Source organism: Melospiza georgiana, chromosome Z (genome assembly GCF_028018845.1).
Source record: "Melospiza georgiana isolate bMelGeo1 chromosome Z, bMelGeo1.pri, whole genome shotgun sequence".
Lineage (NCBI taxonomy): Eukaryota > Metazoa > Chordata > Aves > Passeriformes > Passerellidae > Melospiza > Melospiza georgiana.
This window is the reverse complement of record NC_080465.1, coordinates 48,614,313-48,633,608: the sequence shown is the minus strand read 5'-3', so window position 1 is coordinate 48,633,608 and position 19,296 is coordinate 48,614,313. Positions and strand designations below refer to the sequence as shown.

General features: G+C 38.7%; 1 protein-coding gene across 2 annotated transcripts in view; it reads left to right on the top strand.

The window, feature by feature from the left end:
• GPBP1 (GC-rich promoter binding protein 1) overlaps positions 1–12,654 on the top strand; it is a 32,281-nt gene extending 19,627 nt beyond the window's left edge. Inside the window, exons 5-11 of one of the 2 annotated variants that reach the window (XM_058044268.1) lie at positions 47–113; positions 2,136–2,320; positions 3,265–3,390; positions 3,855–4,019; positions 7,586–7,770; positions 10,978–11,080; positions 12,187–12,654. In XM_058044268.1, the coding sequence (XP_057900251.1) occupies positions 47–113; positions 2,136–2,320; positions 3,265–3,390; positions 3,855–4,019; positions 7,586–7,770; positions 10,978–11,080; positions 12,187–12,345 (990 nt within the window). In that variant the 3' untranslated portion in view covers positions 12,346–12,654. Of the gene's footprint in view, positions 1–46; positions 114–2,135; positions 2,321–3,264; positions 3,391–3,854; positions 4,020–7,585; positions 7,771–10,977; positions 11,081–11,745 lie in introns of both variants that reach the window. The other variant, XM_058044267.1, reaches the window with a different exon arrangement.
• Positions 12,655–19,296: the final 6,642 nt, after the last annotated feature.

The window sequence follows — 19,296 nt, the reverse complement described above, 5'->3', positions numbered from 1 at the left end:
CAGTTCAAGGGTTACTTTTTTTAAAAATGACAAAACTTTCTTTCAGCCATCTTTAAATCCTGACTATGAGAGGGAACCAAACCAGAATAAATCTCTAGCTGCAGGTGTGTGGGGTGAGTATTTTTGATGTTTTTAAATGCAAAAACATAGCAGATATCTGAAGCTGTTTTATTTGAAACACAAGCCTCTTTTTAGAATTCTAAAAGTATAGATTGAGAAGACTTCAATATTATTACAATGTATGTATCTTTTTGTTAAAGGGTAGCACTTCCATATGCGTATCAGTTAGCTAGTCTGTAGATGCTACCACAACTAATACTCTTTCCCAGAACAAGTATACGTCTTTTTTTTGTAAAGATGTCAAGAAATCTTCACCTTTATTTTCAAGAGGAAGTGCAATGAAGGTTGGTCACCTAAATAAGTGGTATTGATTGCTAGCTGAAGGCTTTGTAAAATGAGTTGGGAGAATTTGGAGAGAAACCTGGGAGAGCTGGAAGAGTAGTTTAGCTTGCAGAGATTTAAGGTCTCTTTCTGGAAGCAAATGTCTTATGCTGTTGGTTGTGTTTGTGTATTGTTTGTATGACAAATACAATCCTGGGCAGGGGCATTGAGGAGACCGGTAGTCCGGATTGTTTTCACACACCTGAGTGTGTGGCACACTTTACAATTCTGATGGGCTTTATGTTTTCAGTTGTTTATCCCAAGAAGGTGGTAGCTTCAGATGGCAGGGGTTTTAAAGTAAATGTACCCAAAATACGAATATTTCTCTTTATTTTAAAAAAATTAATTAAACATTAATTTACTTGTCTACTTAGACTACTGCTAATACTGAGATTTTAAAGGTATTTTAATTTGCTGATTCTTTACTCATACTTAACCAGTATTTTTTGCATGCTAAAGTAATATTAGATATAGGCCAACCCCCTCAATATAAATATCCAGTTGCTGCAGACCTTTACAGCATCATAAATAATTGGACAGCTTTCTGGTTTTGTGTTGTTAGCAGCTTTCATGTGATAACCTATCTTTCAATAAAAGAGTCGTGTTTTGTAATTGAAAAACTGAAGGCTGTTGTTATTCCCTTTAGGAGGAAAAAATTTTTCAGGATAGAGGAGTGTTACAATCCCTTCTAATATCTGTTAAAAACATAGACATCTCTTAGATTCCATTTTACGTTGTGTATATGTGATGGGAGCCTGTAAATATTATGAAAAATCTTGTCATGAGATTTAATGAGAATTAAACTTACAGTTATGATAACTATTTTGTAGCATCTATCTGCTAAACAAAACAAAAGTCATGTGTTCTTTTAAGATAGGGTTTGTTGGTTTTTTTTTTAAACCGAGGGTATAGTGAAGTAGAATTGCTTGCAGGGAGAGGAGATAATCCTTGAAAAGGCTCTTAATGTTGGAATGCATGTACAAAAAAAGATTTTTTTTTCTTTTTGAAAATTTTAGAACTGTTTTTAATGGATGTTCCTTAATACTGCTAAATGGCAGTTTCTCTAGTTTGATAGCTGACTAATTTGTATGTCTCCTAATTTGTTCTCCAATGAACATGGAATTTTTTTCCTGTTATGTCCATCTGAAGCATGGAGCTAGAGAAACTGGTCATTGCTATGGTCTAATGTGTAGTGCACATCTTGTCTCATGTTTATAGAACCTCAGTGCAGAGCTCTAAATTGAGCTGTTAATAAATATATAACTAATTATTCTTCAGGAAGTCTTAAGGGGAATATGAAAGCCATAAACTCTTGTGAAGTTTGAGTAACTATCAACAACTAACAGTATTTTGATTGTAGAATTACTACACAGGAGTCTCTAGAAATGTGTAGCAGGTTTCTTTGAAGAATATATTTTCGTTTGAAAAGTGCAGTTCCTGCATTGCCAAGTGAAATATTTTTAAAATGATGACTGTAGAAAATGCAACGGGAACCTGTGTTTTTCCAGGTTTTCACAGTATGTTATTTGTGGAGCTAATACTCATTTAAGTTCCTGATTTATACCTGTTTGCTCTGAATCATATGGCTGTTCCAGTACCTTATGAAATACAAACTAGTGAGTTGTGTACACAGGCACACACAAACACACACAGAGATATATCTATATATATACACACTTCTTTTTTTCTTCCAGAGTACCCTTTAAATCCCAAATCTAGATCTCAGAGAATGCTGGTCATTAAAAAAGGCAGTACAAAAGAACTGCGGATATCTGGATTCCCAGTAGTGGGAACTCTTCACTCGCAGCCGGTAAGGAATGGAACTGGCACAAGTGTTTATAAAGGATTAGTCCCCAAACCTGTAACTCCACCTGCAAAGGTGAGTATTGGATACCAGTGTTACAAAAAACATGCCTAGAAAAATCATGCTATGATTCCGAGTGTGTTTATTTCATCCCTGACAGTACCGTTCCTAGATTATCATGTATTCAACACTTACAAAATGCAACACACCCCAAAAATGAATAGAAACAACTTTTTTTTTTTGCAGTTTTCTTTTTAAATTATAATATCGTTCTCTTTGCTTCCCATCTACCACTTTTGAGAAGTGCAGCAACTGTACAAGTGAGAGTAAAAATGCTGGTTTAAACTTATGGAGTAGCAGTCCCTTTTGTATGTATGATTTCAACAGAACAAAATTAGGTACATTGTAGAGAAATATAGTCAGCATAATATTACCTTCAGAATTTATCCCAGTTATAGACAGAGATGACATTACAACTTAGTAGTATCATTCTGGTCTGTTTCCAAATGCAACTTTCCATATGCATAATCAGAATATTCTGAGTTGGAAGGCACCAAGTCCAGTTCTTAAATGAATGGTCCATACGGACTTCAAACCCACAACCCTGGCATTATTATCACCAGTCTCTAACCAACTGAACTATTCTCACTGGTTTAATCTCTATTTTTTTGTTTCAGGAATTTTTCTGAGCTCTTGGGAGCATATGGTGGATTAGTTCTTAACTCTGTAACATTTTTGAATCTAAAATAATACTTTCAGCTGTTGAAGTCCCATATTTCATTTTCGATACCTCAAATATAAAGATCTTAATTGTTTAGAAATTTTAGTTTTTTATATAAACAGCGTGAACAGTATTTATGAGCAGATGAATTGCTCATAAACAGCCTCTTTTCCACAAGAAAACAGATGTTTGCACTACATTCAGGTTGCAGTTATGATTTGCTTTTGCTTGATCATTTTTCTGAAGATTCTTGAAAAGAATCCTTTTGTAGTTAATGACTCTTTACTTCTCTGTTTAGCCCACACAGTGGAAAAGCCAAGCAAAAGAAAATAAACTTGGGAATGTGTTTCCTCATGAATCTGCATATGGTCCTTTCAAATCAACTGTCAAGGCATTTGCTGTAACACAAAATTCAGTGAAAGAGGTAAAGTAGTAGCTGTAATAAAATTTATAAAACATTTAATTTGCTTAAGTGAGGATGGCCAGTAAATTTTATACAGAATTGTATTAAATATGGGTTTTTTTGGAACTTAACGTTCAGAAAAGGTGGAATGCACATCACTGGCCTCAAAATACTGCAGTTTCCTTTGTAGGTTTGATTTAGAATAAAAACCCACATCAGAAAATACAGCCTGATGGTTTTAGACTTTAAAATTGCTAAAGGTGTTACATGTTTCAGAAGGCCCACTGTTCACTAGCAGTGCTCCATAAAGCTGCATCTCTGGGTTTACATCTGCAAACTGTTTATACCAAAATACCGATCTTCCCTCTACTTTTGACTGTGAATATATGTGAAATCTGAAAGAACAGGTACCTGTGTCTTTAATTAAAATTTTTCTGAATGAACATGTTTCTAACATTCTTTCTTTTTCTGACTTCCTTTACTAGTGTAATCGGTCAAATTCTTCATCCCCTGTTGACAAAGCTGGTCAGCTTCGTTTAACAAAATTGACAAGAATGCGGACTGATAAGAAGAGTGAATTTTTGAAAGCATTGAAGAGAGATAGAGTGAAAGAGGAACATGAAGATGAGAATCATGATGGACAAGAGAAGGTAATTTTGTTCATACTTGCTGTAGATCCAGTAGGTTTCAGACAAATGATAAACTACTTCTAATTTTGCTGTAAATAGCTGTTGGTCTATAGATCCTTAAATGAAGGAAAGGAATTACCTTTTGATTAATTTAAAAACATTGTTCCAAGTACTACTCTTCCTCCAGTGCTGCTTTGTAGTTTCTTTTTATCTTTCTGCAGTATCTTTTAGTGCATGTTGATGACTTAAGTACTCGTGTGTCTTTAGCAACAATAAAAAAAGATACATTAGGCTTAGTAAACTAATCATGCATTAATATATATTGGAAAAGACCTTTGAGATCAAGTCCAACCATTAACAGTACTGACAAGCCTGCAAGTAAACTGTGTATTCAAGTGTCACATCTAAATGGCATTTAAATACCTCCAGGGATGGTGACTCAGCCACTTCCCTGTACAGCCCATTACAGTGCTAGACTACCCTTCCTGTGGTAGAAAGTCTTCCTATGAAGAAAGTCTTCCTGGTGTCTAACCTGAATCTCCCCTCACAGAACTTGAGGCCATTTCTTGTGTCCTGTCAGGGTGTTGGCCCCACCTGTCCATAGCCTCCTTTCAGGCAGCTATAGAGGGTGAGAGGTTCCCTTGAGCCTCCTTTTCTCCAGGACAAACACCCCCAGCTCCCTCAGCTGCTCCTCACAGCACTTGTGCCCCAGAGCCTGCCCCAGCTCCATTGCCCTTCTCTGGGCTCTCTCCAGCCCCTCAGGGCCTTTCCTGCAGTGAGGGCCCAGCCCTGGACACAGCACTGGAGCTGTGGCCTCAGCAGGGCCCAGCACAGGGGGAAAATCCCTGCCCTGGCCCTGCTGGCCACAGCATTGCTGATCCAGGCCAGGATGCCATTGGCCTTCTTGGCCACCTGGGCACAGCCTGGCTCATGTCCAGCTGCTGTCACCAGCACCCCCAGCTCCTTTCCAGCCACTCTGCCCCAGCCTGTGGAGCTGCCTGGGGCTGTTGTGACCCAAGAGCAGGACCTGGCACTGGGCCTTGTTGAACCTCACACCACTGGCCTTGGCCTGTTGATCCATCCTGACCAGACCCCTCTGCAGAGCCTTCCTGCCCTCCAGCAGATCAGAATTCTCACCCATTTTGGTGTCACCTGTAAACTGACTGAGGCACACTTGTCAAATCATTGGTAAAGTGGTCAGTAGAGAGCCCTGGGGAGCCCCACCCATGAGCGGCTGCCAGCTGAATATGGCTCCACTCACCACCCACCACTCTTTGGACTCCCATCTAGGCAGTTTTTACCCAGTGAAGAGTGCCCCTCTCCAAGCCATGGGCTGACAGCTTCTGCAGAATTCTCTGGGATACTGTGTCAAAGAAAAGGTTTTATTGAAGTTTAAGCAGAAAACATTCACAACCTTTTCTTCATCCCCTAAGCAGTCCCCTGGTCATAGAAGGTCTACCTTCCTTGGTACCACGGCAAGTCTGACATGCCTGTAGTTCCCTGGAATCTCCTTCCAATACTTTCTGCAAATGAGCATCGCGTTTTCCAACCTCCAGTTGCCTGAGACCTCTCTGGTAATCCGGGGCTGCTGGTAAATGATGGAAAGTAGCTCAGTGAACTGCTGACTCCCTCTGTACTCTTGTGTGAATCCCACCTAGTCCCAACAGACTTGTGAAGGGCAGGATTTCATACCCTGGCTGCTAGTTATCCTACAAAACAAAATAGTTTGTTCTGCTTCTCAAAGCTTCTCAAACCATTTCCTTTCTAATTAGTGTTTAGGTAGCCAGAAGTTCTCTATTCTTATCTAATCAAAGGAGCAATAGCTCACTATATGCATAAACCACTGGTTCTAACTAATTGAGAGCTTGAAGGGCCTATAAGGCTGGGTATAATATGCATCAGGTTTCTCTCAGTCTGAATTGATTTATGCAGTGTTCGATTGATACTTGAGAATATTTGTGTCAAATGCTACCAGCCACCAAGTTATCATACCAGTTATCATAGTCCAGGTGAAGATAAGTACTTTATTATTCAGAATGAGGTGCTTACAAGCCTGTTTGCTGTAAATGAGTGGTTTAAAATGTCTTATTAAAACAAAAAATCCCATAAATTAGAAATCAGCCAGATAAACAAATGGTTTTGAGGAAGTGATATTAGGCTTTTGAGATATTAAAAAGGAAACAGTGCCAGTGTACTTTGCTGTTAAAAGTGAAATTGACTTTACTGACCCTGATCCTTTTTCAAGCAAAATGCAATTTGCTGTAATGGGACTGTATAACTTAGCTGTATGTGTCAGCTAAGAAAATCCTACATCTTTTCATTAGGTATTCTGTGACTGAGTACCCTGAAATGGATATTGGGGATAGCTTTGTTCATGTGTTCAGGAAATACACAAAGATTTTGATTTAAGATTATAAAGATCTTAGGAACCATCTAGAGATTCAGAATTATGAAATAATGAGGCAAATTGTACTCAGCGGCTGAATCACACTTGGAAGAAGCTGGTTTGTCCTACAGAACTGCTTAGTAAATTTATAAATTTTTCTTGGTATTATGTGACATATTCTTCAGGCATATAATGTAACAGCTGAATGTGTGTTTACTGGGATATGTGTTCTTAACAATATCTTGCTGACTGTTCTAATATTTCTGAAAGCAGACAGCATATGAGTGGGAGGGAAACGATGGTGGTGTTGATCCTGTGCTCTAAAGTATGATTTCTTACAGGTGCAGAAGATTGCATTATTTCCTCCTGCTATGGGTAATGCTGTTATATGCTCAGTTTAGGGATTTTGTTATTGAGAAGGTTTTAACTAATAATGATTCTACTCTTCTTTGTTTTTACAGTTGGTAAGACTTCTGAGGCTATTCAGCTCATTCATAAATACGAATTATGGGTTGCTGAATGAGTAGAGTAGAAAGAAATACCTCATGTTTATAGACTAAAGACCTTTTAATCTTTGAGTGAACCTGAACAGTTGTCTTTGTAAATAAATTTTCTTCCTGATTTGTATTTAATGTCTAGTAATTTCCAGTTGGTGTTCACAACAGCCTGAGAAGCTAGGGTTGAGTGCATGTGTGTAAGTGAGCTTGTCTGAATTTAAAGAGCAGTCTGCAGTCTTTCTGAATTCATGGCAGAGAATTTGCGGTATGGGTGTTGTGACCTGTCCCTTAGACCAAGTAAACTTGAGAACTCATATATTTTCAGACTACTTCTGCGACATACAGCTCTGATATTTACTTAGGAACAATAAAAATTCAACAGTCCATTATTTCTGTAAGTATGAAGAACAGCTGAAGTACGTTTGAATTTTAATATACGTATGAAACTTTGAAGGAAAAAAAATTGGGGAAAAGCTTGTGAGGTGCTTTCTGCATTATTTAATCAGTAGTGTATCTTAGGAATTCTGTAGCATGCAGATGTTGCAAATGCCAGAACAGAAGTGAAGTACCTGTGAAGTACAGAGTCTCTCCATTTAAATTTAATTTAAACTAAACAGAACTACTGAATTGCAGCACTTCTGGATATGTACTTGTGGATGGAATTCACTTTTACATTTTTAATATAAAATTATTTTTGTATTTAGGATGATGAGTCCTTCAGCTTCCATAACAACAACAGTTCTCATCGTGAGAGAGATATAAACCGAAACTTTGAAAATGAGATTCTGCAGGAGAATGGCAATGCTTCAATTACACCTCAGCAGATCATTCAGTCTTCAGCTTTCCCTCAGGCAAATGTTCTTTCGAGCTCACTTGAGGCAGAGCATAGGTATGTACTATATAAAACATAGAGTTTTTCTTCATGATAGCTGAGCATGTTCATAAATTCTTGCTAGTGCAGAAGTCAGAATCTGAAAACTGAGAAAGCATAAAATGTTTCTTGACTAATGTAAAATTTATCTTTTAGACATGTACTGATTTAACGAGATATACTTTGTTTCTTAGACCTGTGTACTGATTTACATCCAATTTTTAAGTAAAAAAAGTTTATTTCTTAATAAAGAATATAGCAAACTACATAGTGATTTCATCCCTCTGATTTGGTCTAGGTGTCTGGGAGGAGCAATACATGTAATTGCTGTTTGAATTAAAATCTTTTAAGTGCTGCATCTTATATAAAACTTCAGTGAGCTTTTAATCATTATTAAAGTAGTTAATTATTTTTGTAGCTGACTTGTTGACACTATTAGTGATATCACAAGACAGTCCACTGGAAGGTGAGAAAGTATTTTCATGAAAATGATTGAAACAATTCTATTATCCCAGTAATCCAACTGCAGTAGCATTTGGTAGATACAAGAATTATGCTACTGGATAATCATGGCCCAGTCTTCTGTCAGATTCTTATAGTTTAGAGAGATTTTTTTTCAGTGATAGTCTATACATTGGACTAGACAACTCTTCATTTTGTAGTGTGTGTAGAAGAAACTTTCATTTCCTCCTACTCCTCCTGAGGATGAAGAGTACAAGGCACCCTGCTCTGTTCCTTTTTTCCCACCATTGGCAACATCACTGCCATAAGTGACACCGTGTGGGATGAGTTCTGTCACTGGAGCATTGTGGATGGGGCAGGCTCCTCAGGAGGCACAGACAGCAGGAGAGGTGGGGGAGTGGTGTTGTATCTAATGGATGGGGTGGAATATTTGGAGCGTGTGGCTGGTGATGGCATGGTTATGGGCCTCTGGATAAGGATTAAGGAGCAAACAAAAGCAGATGTCACTGTTGGAGTCCACTGTAGGCCGTTCACCCAGGATAATGACACTGACTGTCCTTTAAGGAGTTAAGGAACACCTCTGAATCAACTGCTGCTGTCCTAATGGGGGACTTCAACTTGCCAGATATTAATTTGGAATAGAAAAATGGAAAATGGTGCTTGCCATTGTAGGGAGAAAATCTGTGACTTTGAGAAAGACAGAATGTTCTTCATCCAGAGGATAGTTGGGCACTGGAACAGGATTCCAAAAAACACCAAGCATGACAGAGTTCAAGTGTTTGGGCAGTATTTTCAGCCACAGGGTATGATTCTTGGGGTTGTTCTGTTCAGGACTAGGAGTTGGATGCCACATTCTTTGTGGATCCCTTCCAACTCAGGATATTCTGGGAGTCTGTGAAATCTATGGCCACTAGAGGCTCATGATTTTTTGGCTGGCGGGTGGGAGTCAAATCTAACTCTTAGTTTTTCAATTCAAATTACTTTAAATAGTCTTGTTAGGATTTCTGGGCAAATGTCTTTCTTCTGTGGTATTCCAGAGAGGCTGTGTGTCCATACTGCCACAGTGCTTTGGCTGTGAGCTCAGCACACATGTGGACAGATGTTGTGGTAAACCTTTTTGTGGTAAATTACACAATGGGTCACCACCTTAGCTCCCAGGTTACTTTTGCATGCCTAGGAAAAGTATTGGCACATTTGGTACAAAAAGGGCTTCCTTCCTGCTGGGGAAGTTTCCAACGTGCAGCAATCCTGTTGGTATCAGGTTGTAATTTTTTTTATGTAGTTCATCCTTCTAACCATTCTAGAATGGTGTCAGTTTAAAGGGACAGTGGTGCTAACATTACAGACTGTTGCTTTAAAGTTAGTTAGCTATTAGCCTAAATTTTACTTACATTAACAGAGGCTCTGTAGCTGTTTACTTCACTGAATGCCATGGTTATGTCTGAGCTTGCTTGCAGTAAAACTGAAGATCAGCTGTCATTGAACTGCATTGAGCATTGTGTTTTTCTGTACAATATATTCTCTTAGAGTTTTGGATGACTTGATTGTTCCTGCCTGTTGTGCTTTCTAATTTGGTCCAAATGCAACAGAGGATACAATTTCTATTTCTGTTACTGTCCTACTGACTTTTTTTTAAGCAGAGTAGCTTTCTCCTTCTACAATTCCAGGCTTTTGTTACAGTTCTAAAAATGCAAATTTTCCCAGTGCACATCCACTCACTGTATTGGGATATAGAGTTCTTTGTGGGGAGGATTGTGATGACATTTTTTGCTGCTGTCTGCCTAAATGAAGTGCCTGGTATGTGGTGTCAGCTGTGAGTTTGTCTTGCTATTTTAATATATTCACTGTTTTTTAGCTCTTAAGTGTCAGTTCTGGCATACATTTTAGAAACCTTTTTGTTTTTTGTAAAATAACTTTAGTCTGTTTTAATGTTTAAGGTCAAAAGATACCTGGTTTACCTGAAGAAGGCGCTAATCCTTTTGGAAAAAACTTTGCAGCAAGCAAACTTAATGCCTTCATTGTTAAATGTCACAGTATCTTCACCTTCAGATAATCACTGTTTTTATACCATCTTCAAATGTAAAACCACTTTCTTCCTGCTCAGATACTGCCATCCTTCTTTAGGAACTAGCCAAAACATGCTGATTATTGCATCTTTATATATCTTAAGCTTAGTTACAAGAGGAGTCTTTCTCCTCATTTCTTCCCCTTATCCCAAAATCCACTCCTAGCTGTTTGAGCTGAAAAACCACCATGTGCTGTTGGCTGAGACTCAATTGTAAAGAAACCTGACACAGCTCTTGATATTAGCGTGTGGTATAAAAATAAATCACATGAGGCCGTTGCATTCCATTGAGGGACACCACCAATATTCCTTATGCTTTGCTCTGCTTTGTTATTCAGGAAAACCTGCAGAGTCCCTCAGTGTGTCTTTGTCTACTCATATTATTCTCAGGGGAGTGAATACATTGCTGCTTCACTGACAGCTTTAAGTTATGTTAAGAAAACACATTCTTACTGTTCTGACACAGATCTCTTGCCTTAGAATGAAGGTACAGTTTTTACCACATACGATGGTTGGATAGGGTTTACATAGCTTTTATAAGACTTTGAACTCACACTTATTGTGAGAGTTTATTTAAAAAAAATACTGGCTGATTAATCAATGCATTTGTTACAGGTCTTCAGACATGTATGTAGGCAGAGCTTGAAGTGTTTGAGTGTGTGTAGCAAATTCCTAATGTTGTCCTTCTTAATTTAAAGGTTGTTAAAGGAGATGGGCTGGCAGGAAGACAGTGAAAATGATGAAACATGTGCTCCACTAACTGAGGATGAGATGAGGGAGTTTCAAGTCATTAGTGAACAGGTAAAACTAAGTTATTTTCCATTATAAACCTGCAGTTAGTTACCCTTGATGCCTTCCTTTGAGGAGGATCTGCAGTAATTTTGATCATTAGGAATGTTGCTGTTGCAGTACCATTTCAGTACTGTGCTTTTGGAAGTATAGCTGCTTCAGTAAAATTGGGTACCAATGCTGACTGTAGCTCAGGCCTATTCACAAAGCATCAAGGGAAGGTTAGGGTGTACTTCTGGGTACTTTAAGTATTGTTGGAGGTAGAAGTGCACAGGCTTTCAAGCTCCTTAGCTTAGCCTAAGGAAAGAGATTCTTCTTTCATTCTTTCAAGGTTTTTGTTTTTTCTGCAGTTTTCGTGGTACTCTGAGAGCTGCAATTTTTTTTTTATTTGTGAGACATTTAATTTACTAGTAACAAAGTATGAAAAAGTAATCTAGACTTGACTTTTCCTTCTTTTTTTTTTTTAATTTTTATTTTTTTTTATTAGGAGTGTTGAGAATACCTGGTGGGGTCAGTGAGAAAGAGTCAGAAATGAGAATAGTGTAAACATTTGGTAATTCCAATATTATTTGAAATATTAATAATTTAATATTGGAATATTAAAATTTCAAGTGCTTGTTTTAGTGCACGCATTCTGCATGACATTGAAAATGCAGTAATTCCTTTCTTTTTTGCAGAATCAGCTGTTTCCTTTCTTCAGTATCTTTGAATTTCCAATTGCTGTGATACCCATTCCTGTCTGCAGCATCTCTTCTGGGCCCCTTCCCTGTTGTCCTTTGCCCTTCTTAGCACAGATGTTTGCAGCACTGTGGGAAAGGGGACTGGATTGCAGGGGAGACCATTTGGGAGAAAGGATCTCTGGGGCAAGATATGTGGGGACATGGATGAGAGCAGGGTGAGCTCTCATTGACTGCAGGAGTTCAGCGCAGCTGGAGACACTGGGATGCAGGTGGCTGGCCAGAGGTGAAGGCTCACAGGGGAGTTATCCTTTCTGTGTACATATGAAAAGCTGTGGATCCAGTGTAGCCCAGAGGTGAAGATGCAAAGAGTATTGAATTGCAACAGATTGTTGTGTTGGCATTTTCTTTCTCTAAATGTGTCATGTTTTCACATTTCAGTTACAAAAAAATGGCCTTCGGAAAAATGGCATTTTGAAAAATGGCCTCATCTGTAATTTTAAATTTAGCCCCTGGAAAAACAGCACTTTCAAACCTGCTCTGGAGAATGAGGATTCTGAGACAAGCAGCAGTGATACATCAGATGATGATGATGTGTGAAGACTTCTGTAACACCTGTAGAAGTCCATTTGTTCTCGTGAAGATTGGGGATGTTTTGTCCAGAAACAAAAATTGTCATTTATGTAGTAACATGCCCACTACAGAAAGAATAATGGGACTTTCTTCTGAAGGAATTTTCTGTTGGGTGTGTTGAAAATCATTATAAGTTCTCTGTAAACGAATGTCATAGAATGAGGCCTTGTGTTGACCCAGTGTTGACTTCCATCACTGAAGCATTTCTGACTAGCAATGTGACAATGTTACAAATCAGACTTTCTCACTTAATAATAAAAGCAAAGAATTGTGTAATATCTTGCAAAGCTTCTGTCTTAAAATGTCTAAGGAAGAAAAGGGCAGCTTGTCACAGTGTTTTGCTTGCCAAGTCATTTTTTTCTTAAAGTGGAAATCAATGAGTCCGCTTTGTATGCAAAAAGGGCAATGTAGCATGTTGGCTAAAATGAGCGAAGTGCACTAAAACTCTTTCTTAAGTGAGTTGTTGAACTGTTCTACAAATAACTGCTCTTTAGCCATTGGTTGTGTTATCGTTGTTATTAATGGCAAAAGACCCTGATGTTACAGTTCCAAATTTCTAGAATTAACTTTTAAATTGAAGGCTTTAAGGAGTATAGCAAGACCCTTATTCTCACAGTGACTTGTGGGAAAATAAGCAGTTTGATTTTACTATTCAACATGTGGAAAAATCATTACAGTGACTGGATTTGTCCACTACATGGGAAATAAATGATTTACAGAGTATTGCCTCACTGCACAGCATCACGGGTATTGTTTTTAAAACAGCTAAGTTTGTTTGCATTTATATTACATGTACTCTGGCAGCAGTGCAGTTGTGCATTTCAGTGCAAGGTAAAAATACTTTCATCACTAGATCTTGCTTTTATAGCAGCAGAAGTATATGTGTGCAATAGCCACCTCTTTTGCTTACTCAGTGTAAGACTTTTTCTTTGTGATCTCACATTTAAAAAACAATATTGTATTATTTATAGTTTTAGTTGGTTTATTTTAGTTCTTTAAATGTTGTCCACGGTTGTGCAACCTGTGTAGCATTAATTCATAAGCACAACTGCTCTTGGGGATGTTGCATAAGTTTATAATATAGCACATATATATATATGTATATATATATATAGACACTTCCCTGTCAAGATGTTTTTGAATTCTACTACTTCTTATAGTAAATTATTTGCAGTTTAGAACTTGAAAGCAAAAATATTTATAAAGTTGAGATTCTGTCCATATTTCTTTAGGAAAATACTTTTTTTATAAGGTGGCATCAATTTTGGGCCAAATTTGGTATGTTTCTCTTTTTTATTTATTGTTAATTTAAATAGATATTTCTTTTCAAGAGGTCAGTTTTTGTATTAGAAGCTGCTTGCAAATGTTGATGTAGTTAATTTTGGCCTGGTGTATTTAAATACTCAGTTTCTAATCTAAATTTAAGAGGATAAAAATGTTTCTTTTTTAAAAAGAAAACTGCCATATCTGTAATGATGTTTTTCCTACCTGCATGCCTTATACACCTTTTTCCTTTCCCTCTCCTGTATTTTTTTTATTGACTTTGACACATGGTTGTAGTTTGTTCACTTTTTGGTTTTCACATATTATAAACAGGATCTTCTGCCTAGCTTAATTATATAGTGATATGTGGATGCACTGTTTTAATAGGAAGTGAAAATGTTTTTCCTTGACATTTCTCAAAGTGGGGTGTAGACTTTTCCCCCTTCTTTATTCAGTTTTACTTTATTTCAGTCACCTCAGGAATTAACTCTCTGAGAAGTTATAGAAGAGCTGTGTTAAAATTGTATAGACTTTGGAAATTTACAAGTTGGAATTGAGAAAATTATCTTTAGAGGAAGTGGGAGTACTAGTCATACTTGGTACTTCTTCTTTGCTAGTTTATATCCTGAAACTGGTAATGGAAGCACTGATTATAATGAACTATGGGCAAAGCAGGTAACAGGAATTGGGCAGTGGTTTTGCTTTGTAGAGTGAAACACTTTTATAGCCTTCATAACTTTTCTCTGGACTGGTTTCTCCTCTTGTGTCTGCTGATACTTGTGGATTAATTTCTGGTAGTTTCTACCAGTTCAGAGACTCCTCGTAAGTGTGTGTGGCCCCTGGCTTAAGTGGTTATCTGCCTGCTCTGTTACTTCTGTTGGCCCTTCATGGCAGTGTGGGAATGGGTGAGATTTGATATTTCCACTGAGGAACTGGATTCCCTTATGTTATATTTGCTTGTGACAAAGCTGAGTAGAGTATCCATCATCTTCTGTGTCACCTTAAGAAACTTTTAGTCACTTACTGTGGGAACTCTTTTAGTTTTTTTTTCCTGCGAAATATCACTCAAAACAATGTTTGGTTTTTGTAGTATACTTCCATAAAATGTATGAAAGCATTTTATTGTACAGTTCGTCTTCCTTTTTTTCAGTGCTTGATGATGTAGAGAAGATCGAAATTGGATTCTCTAGTATTTAACAGTGCAACTTTATGCATCTTTGACTTTGTTCCTTTTCCAGGGCAATTTAAGTAGTGCATTGGCCTTTTTGTTCTCTCATACATAAACCATGATCCATTCCCAGAATAAGTCCTCTCTTGTTTTTCTGCTTCACCAGGTGTCTGTGTTAAAGGATTGAGAAGTTGGTGACTAAACTTGCGCATATCCTTAGTGGGCACTAGTAAGCTTTGGAGATACTTTGTCAGTGCTGGGTTAACAGAGCTTGACTTCAGTGGTGTTAATCACAGGTGGCTGTATGCAGACATGATTTGAAGTCGCATTTCTCTTCATCTTCCTGGCTTTATTGGTGGAGAACCATGTATTCCTGGTTCCCTGTTCCAACCCTCTTCAAAAGCAAACAGTAGTGATCACTCACGCACTGGTTCTTCTGATCTGCTGTTGATGGAGAATGTACTCTCAGCCTGCTGCTGGCATGGAGGGTGCCTGAGTTTATGGTGGGGAGCTGGGGATCCTTCACCTCATTCAGAAAGACCAGAGGCCTCCCTCGCTGGCTTGTACAGGGCCTTTATCTCTCTTAAGGTGTAAAAGAAGCTACTTGTCTTTGTGGAAATTGTTAAAACTACAGTAAAGTTGTCCACAGATTCATGTTGGACCTTGTCAAGAGTCTGAAGAAGATTTTAATGGTCATCCCAGTCTTTGAGAAATGTTACCAAGTGTGAAGGAAATGAATTTTTATTCTCCTATACAGTTGCCTGTGAGGGATAAACATCTGCTTGATTTGAGGTTGGGGACTTCAACTTCAGTGTTTCTTTTTAAAAGAATATCTATTTTTCAGTAAATGCATTTAAACTACTGGCTGCTAGAAACTGGAAGTATAGTTTAGTATAGTTTAGTCAAGGATGCCTTTGTTTATCCATTTTCAGTTTGCTGCTAGGCAGCAGCTGAGGTAATTTACTGAGCTGCAGGGAACTTTTGATCTGATTAAGGATTATTGCACTTGAACACCAAGGATTACTGGCTCATTAGGATAATAAATGTGCTGACTAGCTGGTCATCTTTCCTCGTGCTGTTGTTCTTGCTCATCGGTGAGTTTTATTGCAAACTGAATGAGGTTTGTTTTGTAGCCTGGATCACTCTGCAGCTGTCCTTAGAGGTACCTGGAAATGCATTTGCTAAACCAGCACTGGCAGTGATCTGCAAAGCAGTCTGGCTCTGGATGGGGCACAGGATAGTGCCAAAGACTCTTCTCTCACAGGAGGTTTGCACTTCCTCAGGAGATTTGTAAGCAAATTCTGAGGCTGGTCTCTCTTACTGGATTGCCATCTGGAAGAGATCTTCAGACTGAAGAAAAACTCACTCCTTCAACCAGTGCGTCAGTGGAGTTTACTGCTGAGTTCAGTGTGCACCACAGTCTGCTTCCGCCATAGTCCCTTGTGCAGATCAGATCCTCTGATGGATGTGGAAGGTCTCACAGGGCCTGTAGCAGCATGCATTCCTTAAATTCCTGAAAAGATACCCAACAGTAGGCTTGTTATGTAGACTTCATTCTTCTTGGATATTCTTAATATGCAGCTATTTATTTCCCTGGCACTGGCATGATTTTCATAGAGAAATGCCATTCCATACTTGCAGAGCAATTGCTCATTTAGTTTTGTCTTCTATGGAGATGAAACATACAGCTTTGAAGTGAAAGAGTATTTTTGGTAAGTGATGATTGCTGATGTCCAGGCAGGCATCTGCTTAACAGACTGATGGAGCTTGGGTCAGTATGGAGAACCTGAGTTCCCCTTAGGAGATGAGGGGAGAGAACTCTTTCTGTGAATACTAAGTTTCAGCTTGGGAAGCAAAGGGAAACAAACGCATTCTGCCAGGAAGTGTCAGACTTGAGAACTGTTTCAGGAAATTGCACATGCTTGAGAACTTGGACCAGCCTGGTGACCTGAGCTATTTCGTTTTACTGGTTTAACAGGCTGGTGGTGCACTATCCTGAGTTGTGATCTTCTAAGCCTATAGGTCCTGAAACAGAGCTGTGCATTAGGCTCCTGGCTGTCCCTGAACCCAGAGGGTGCCTGGTGTTGCCTTAGTGTTACCAGAGTTGTGTCAGGGAAGGTGGTGTGGCTTTTCCTCCAGTCAGCTACTCGGTGTAGCCAGTACAGGAGATGGTGTGCAGCTCTGATCCAGCTTAATCCACCATGGTGGCTTTAGTATTGTGGCTTCCTTGTTCCTTTTGTGTGATAGCTTAAAGTCTGGGGGCTCTGTGCTGTTCTTGTGTATTCCATCTCCCCTTGCTTTCTCCTGAGGACTGCTGAAGCAGAACCATCTTTAGCAAGTCAAGGTGCCTCCTGTCTGAGCTTAAGTGACTGCATCATGGATAAGTAAAAAAGAGAGCTTTGAGTTGTTTAGAATACATGTGCACGCACTGTGTTGCATGGATGTGTTCTATTAGAATTTGAATGTAATACAAGGGGACATTGTAGAATTGTTAGCAGTAATTATTTTCTGTGCCTGCCATTTGTGCTTGGTTGGTTTTACTGGTGTTCTTGTCATGAGCATCACATTTTTTTTCCTGCCTTAAATTATAGGCAGGCTGAAGGGCCTCTTCCTCAACAACTGGGTTAATTTTTTATTTTTCTATGACATTGCTTTAGGTAACAATTCATGTTGTTTGTAAGGATAATGAAAAAGAAAGCTGTCTGAAATGAGCTGATCTGTAAGGAATTGACATACACTATAAACAGCCTGCTGAGTCAAGCCGCTGTTTATGCCAAGCTTCATTACCAGAAGCTGAGAAACACTACTTTATTCATTGGAAGGCTGTTTCAGAAAGAAGCTCAAGTATGAATGTAAATTTTATTTTCCTAAATCCTCGTGTGAACATTTATTTTTCTTTGCTTCAGTTTTTTTTTTATTGTCCCCCTCCAAAGTGGGTATGCACAAATAATCTTTGTACAGAATAAATGCATTTTCATAATTGAGATAAAGGAATTAGTTATTCTGAAAGTGCGATTTGTAAGTATCTTAATGTTCCAGATAAATTATAACTGAGTATTATTTGATTTTTAGTCTTTCCGTTTATAAACTGCTGAAAAAACAAGCACATTGTTTTAGATGAAACTGGTAGTACTGGCTATCTTATGTTTCCACTGGCTGTGATTATGGTTACCTTATGTTTCCACTGGAAGAACCTGTTCCTGGTCATTTACTGCTGAATATACTGTGGGACCAGTTTTCCCAGGCTGACCAAGCCCCTCAGCATGCAGCTGCATGCTGGCAGAGCCTAGCAGATGTGCCAAAGGCAGATACAGTTGTGGAGAACTCAGGGACAAAAGAGGGGAAAAGTTTTCAGTGATAAGGGCAAATGGGAGCAAACAGTCTCATAATTTTGAAAAATAAAGGTCTGCAATAATTTTGTTCTGATCGTGTAGTTGGAAAGTGAGTCTTCCGATGACAGAGAAGCATTCTCCCTGCCTGTTAGTGGCTGGTTCTGCGTTAGATTGCAGCCAACTTTTGCTGTATGTGATGATCCCAGATTATGCTGTTTCATTGTAAGAAGGTTAATGTCTTGACTAGTTTATGTAGAGGTTTGATGTGGTTCTCTTGTTCCTTTTTTTTTTTGATTAGTGTTGAGAGAACAAGCTGATAGTGATATGCCAGGTTTAGCAATGAGCAAGCAAGATCCTGATTTTAGTGGATGTTCGTGCAAAGTCTTACCTTAACCTTGGTAATTTATTGACTTGAAGAAAGTGGACCATACTGCTTGCTAACCACAAGGATACAAAAGTAAGTTAACATTGAAGGACTCAGCACCAAAGTACCAGAGGAGGGGAATAGTTCTGTGTTTTGTGCATGGCAGGGATGAGGTGTTAAGTAAGTCAAAACCAAATACTGAGTTAGGCAGGTGTCCTGGTGTCCTGCCAGGTGAGTGGTATGTGCTTGTGCAATTAAAAATGTAACAGTAACACATGCCTAGGAGGGCTTGAAGATTGCATGTGCTTGTGCTTCTTGGCTTTCAGGAAGGTTCTCTGTTTATAATCTTGACTTTAATTTTCTTTGAGTACCTTTCTTGTGCCACTTTACAAATCACAGAATCATGAGGTTGGAAAAGACCTTTAAGACTGTCAAATACAACCCGTGCCCTAACACCTCAGCTAAAGCACAGCACTGAGTGCCACATCCAGTCTTTTTATAAACACATCCAAGGATGGTGACTCCACCATCTCCCTGGGCAGACAATTCCAGTACTTTATCACCCTTTCCATAAAACTTCTTCCTAACATCCAACCTATATTTCCCTTGCTGCAGCTTAAGTCTGTCTTGTTCTGTCAGTTGTTGCCTGGAGAAAGAGATCAACTCGCACCTGACTGCAACCACCTTTCAGGAACTTGTGGAGAGTGTTAAGGTCACCCCTGAGTCTCCTTTTCTCCAGGCTAAACACCCCCAGCTCCCTCAGTCGTTCCTCACAGGGTTTCTGTTCCAAG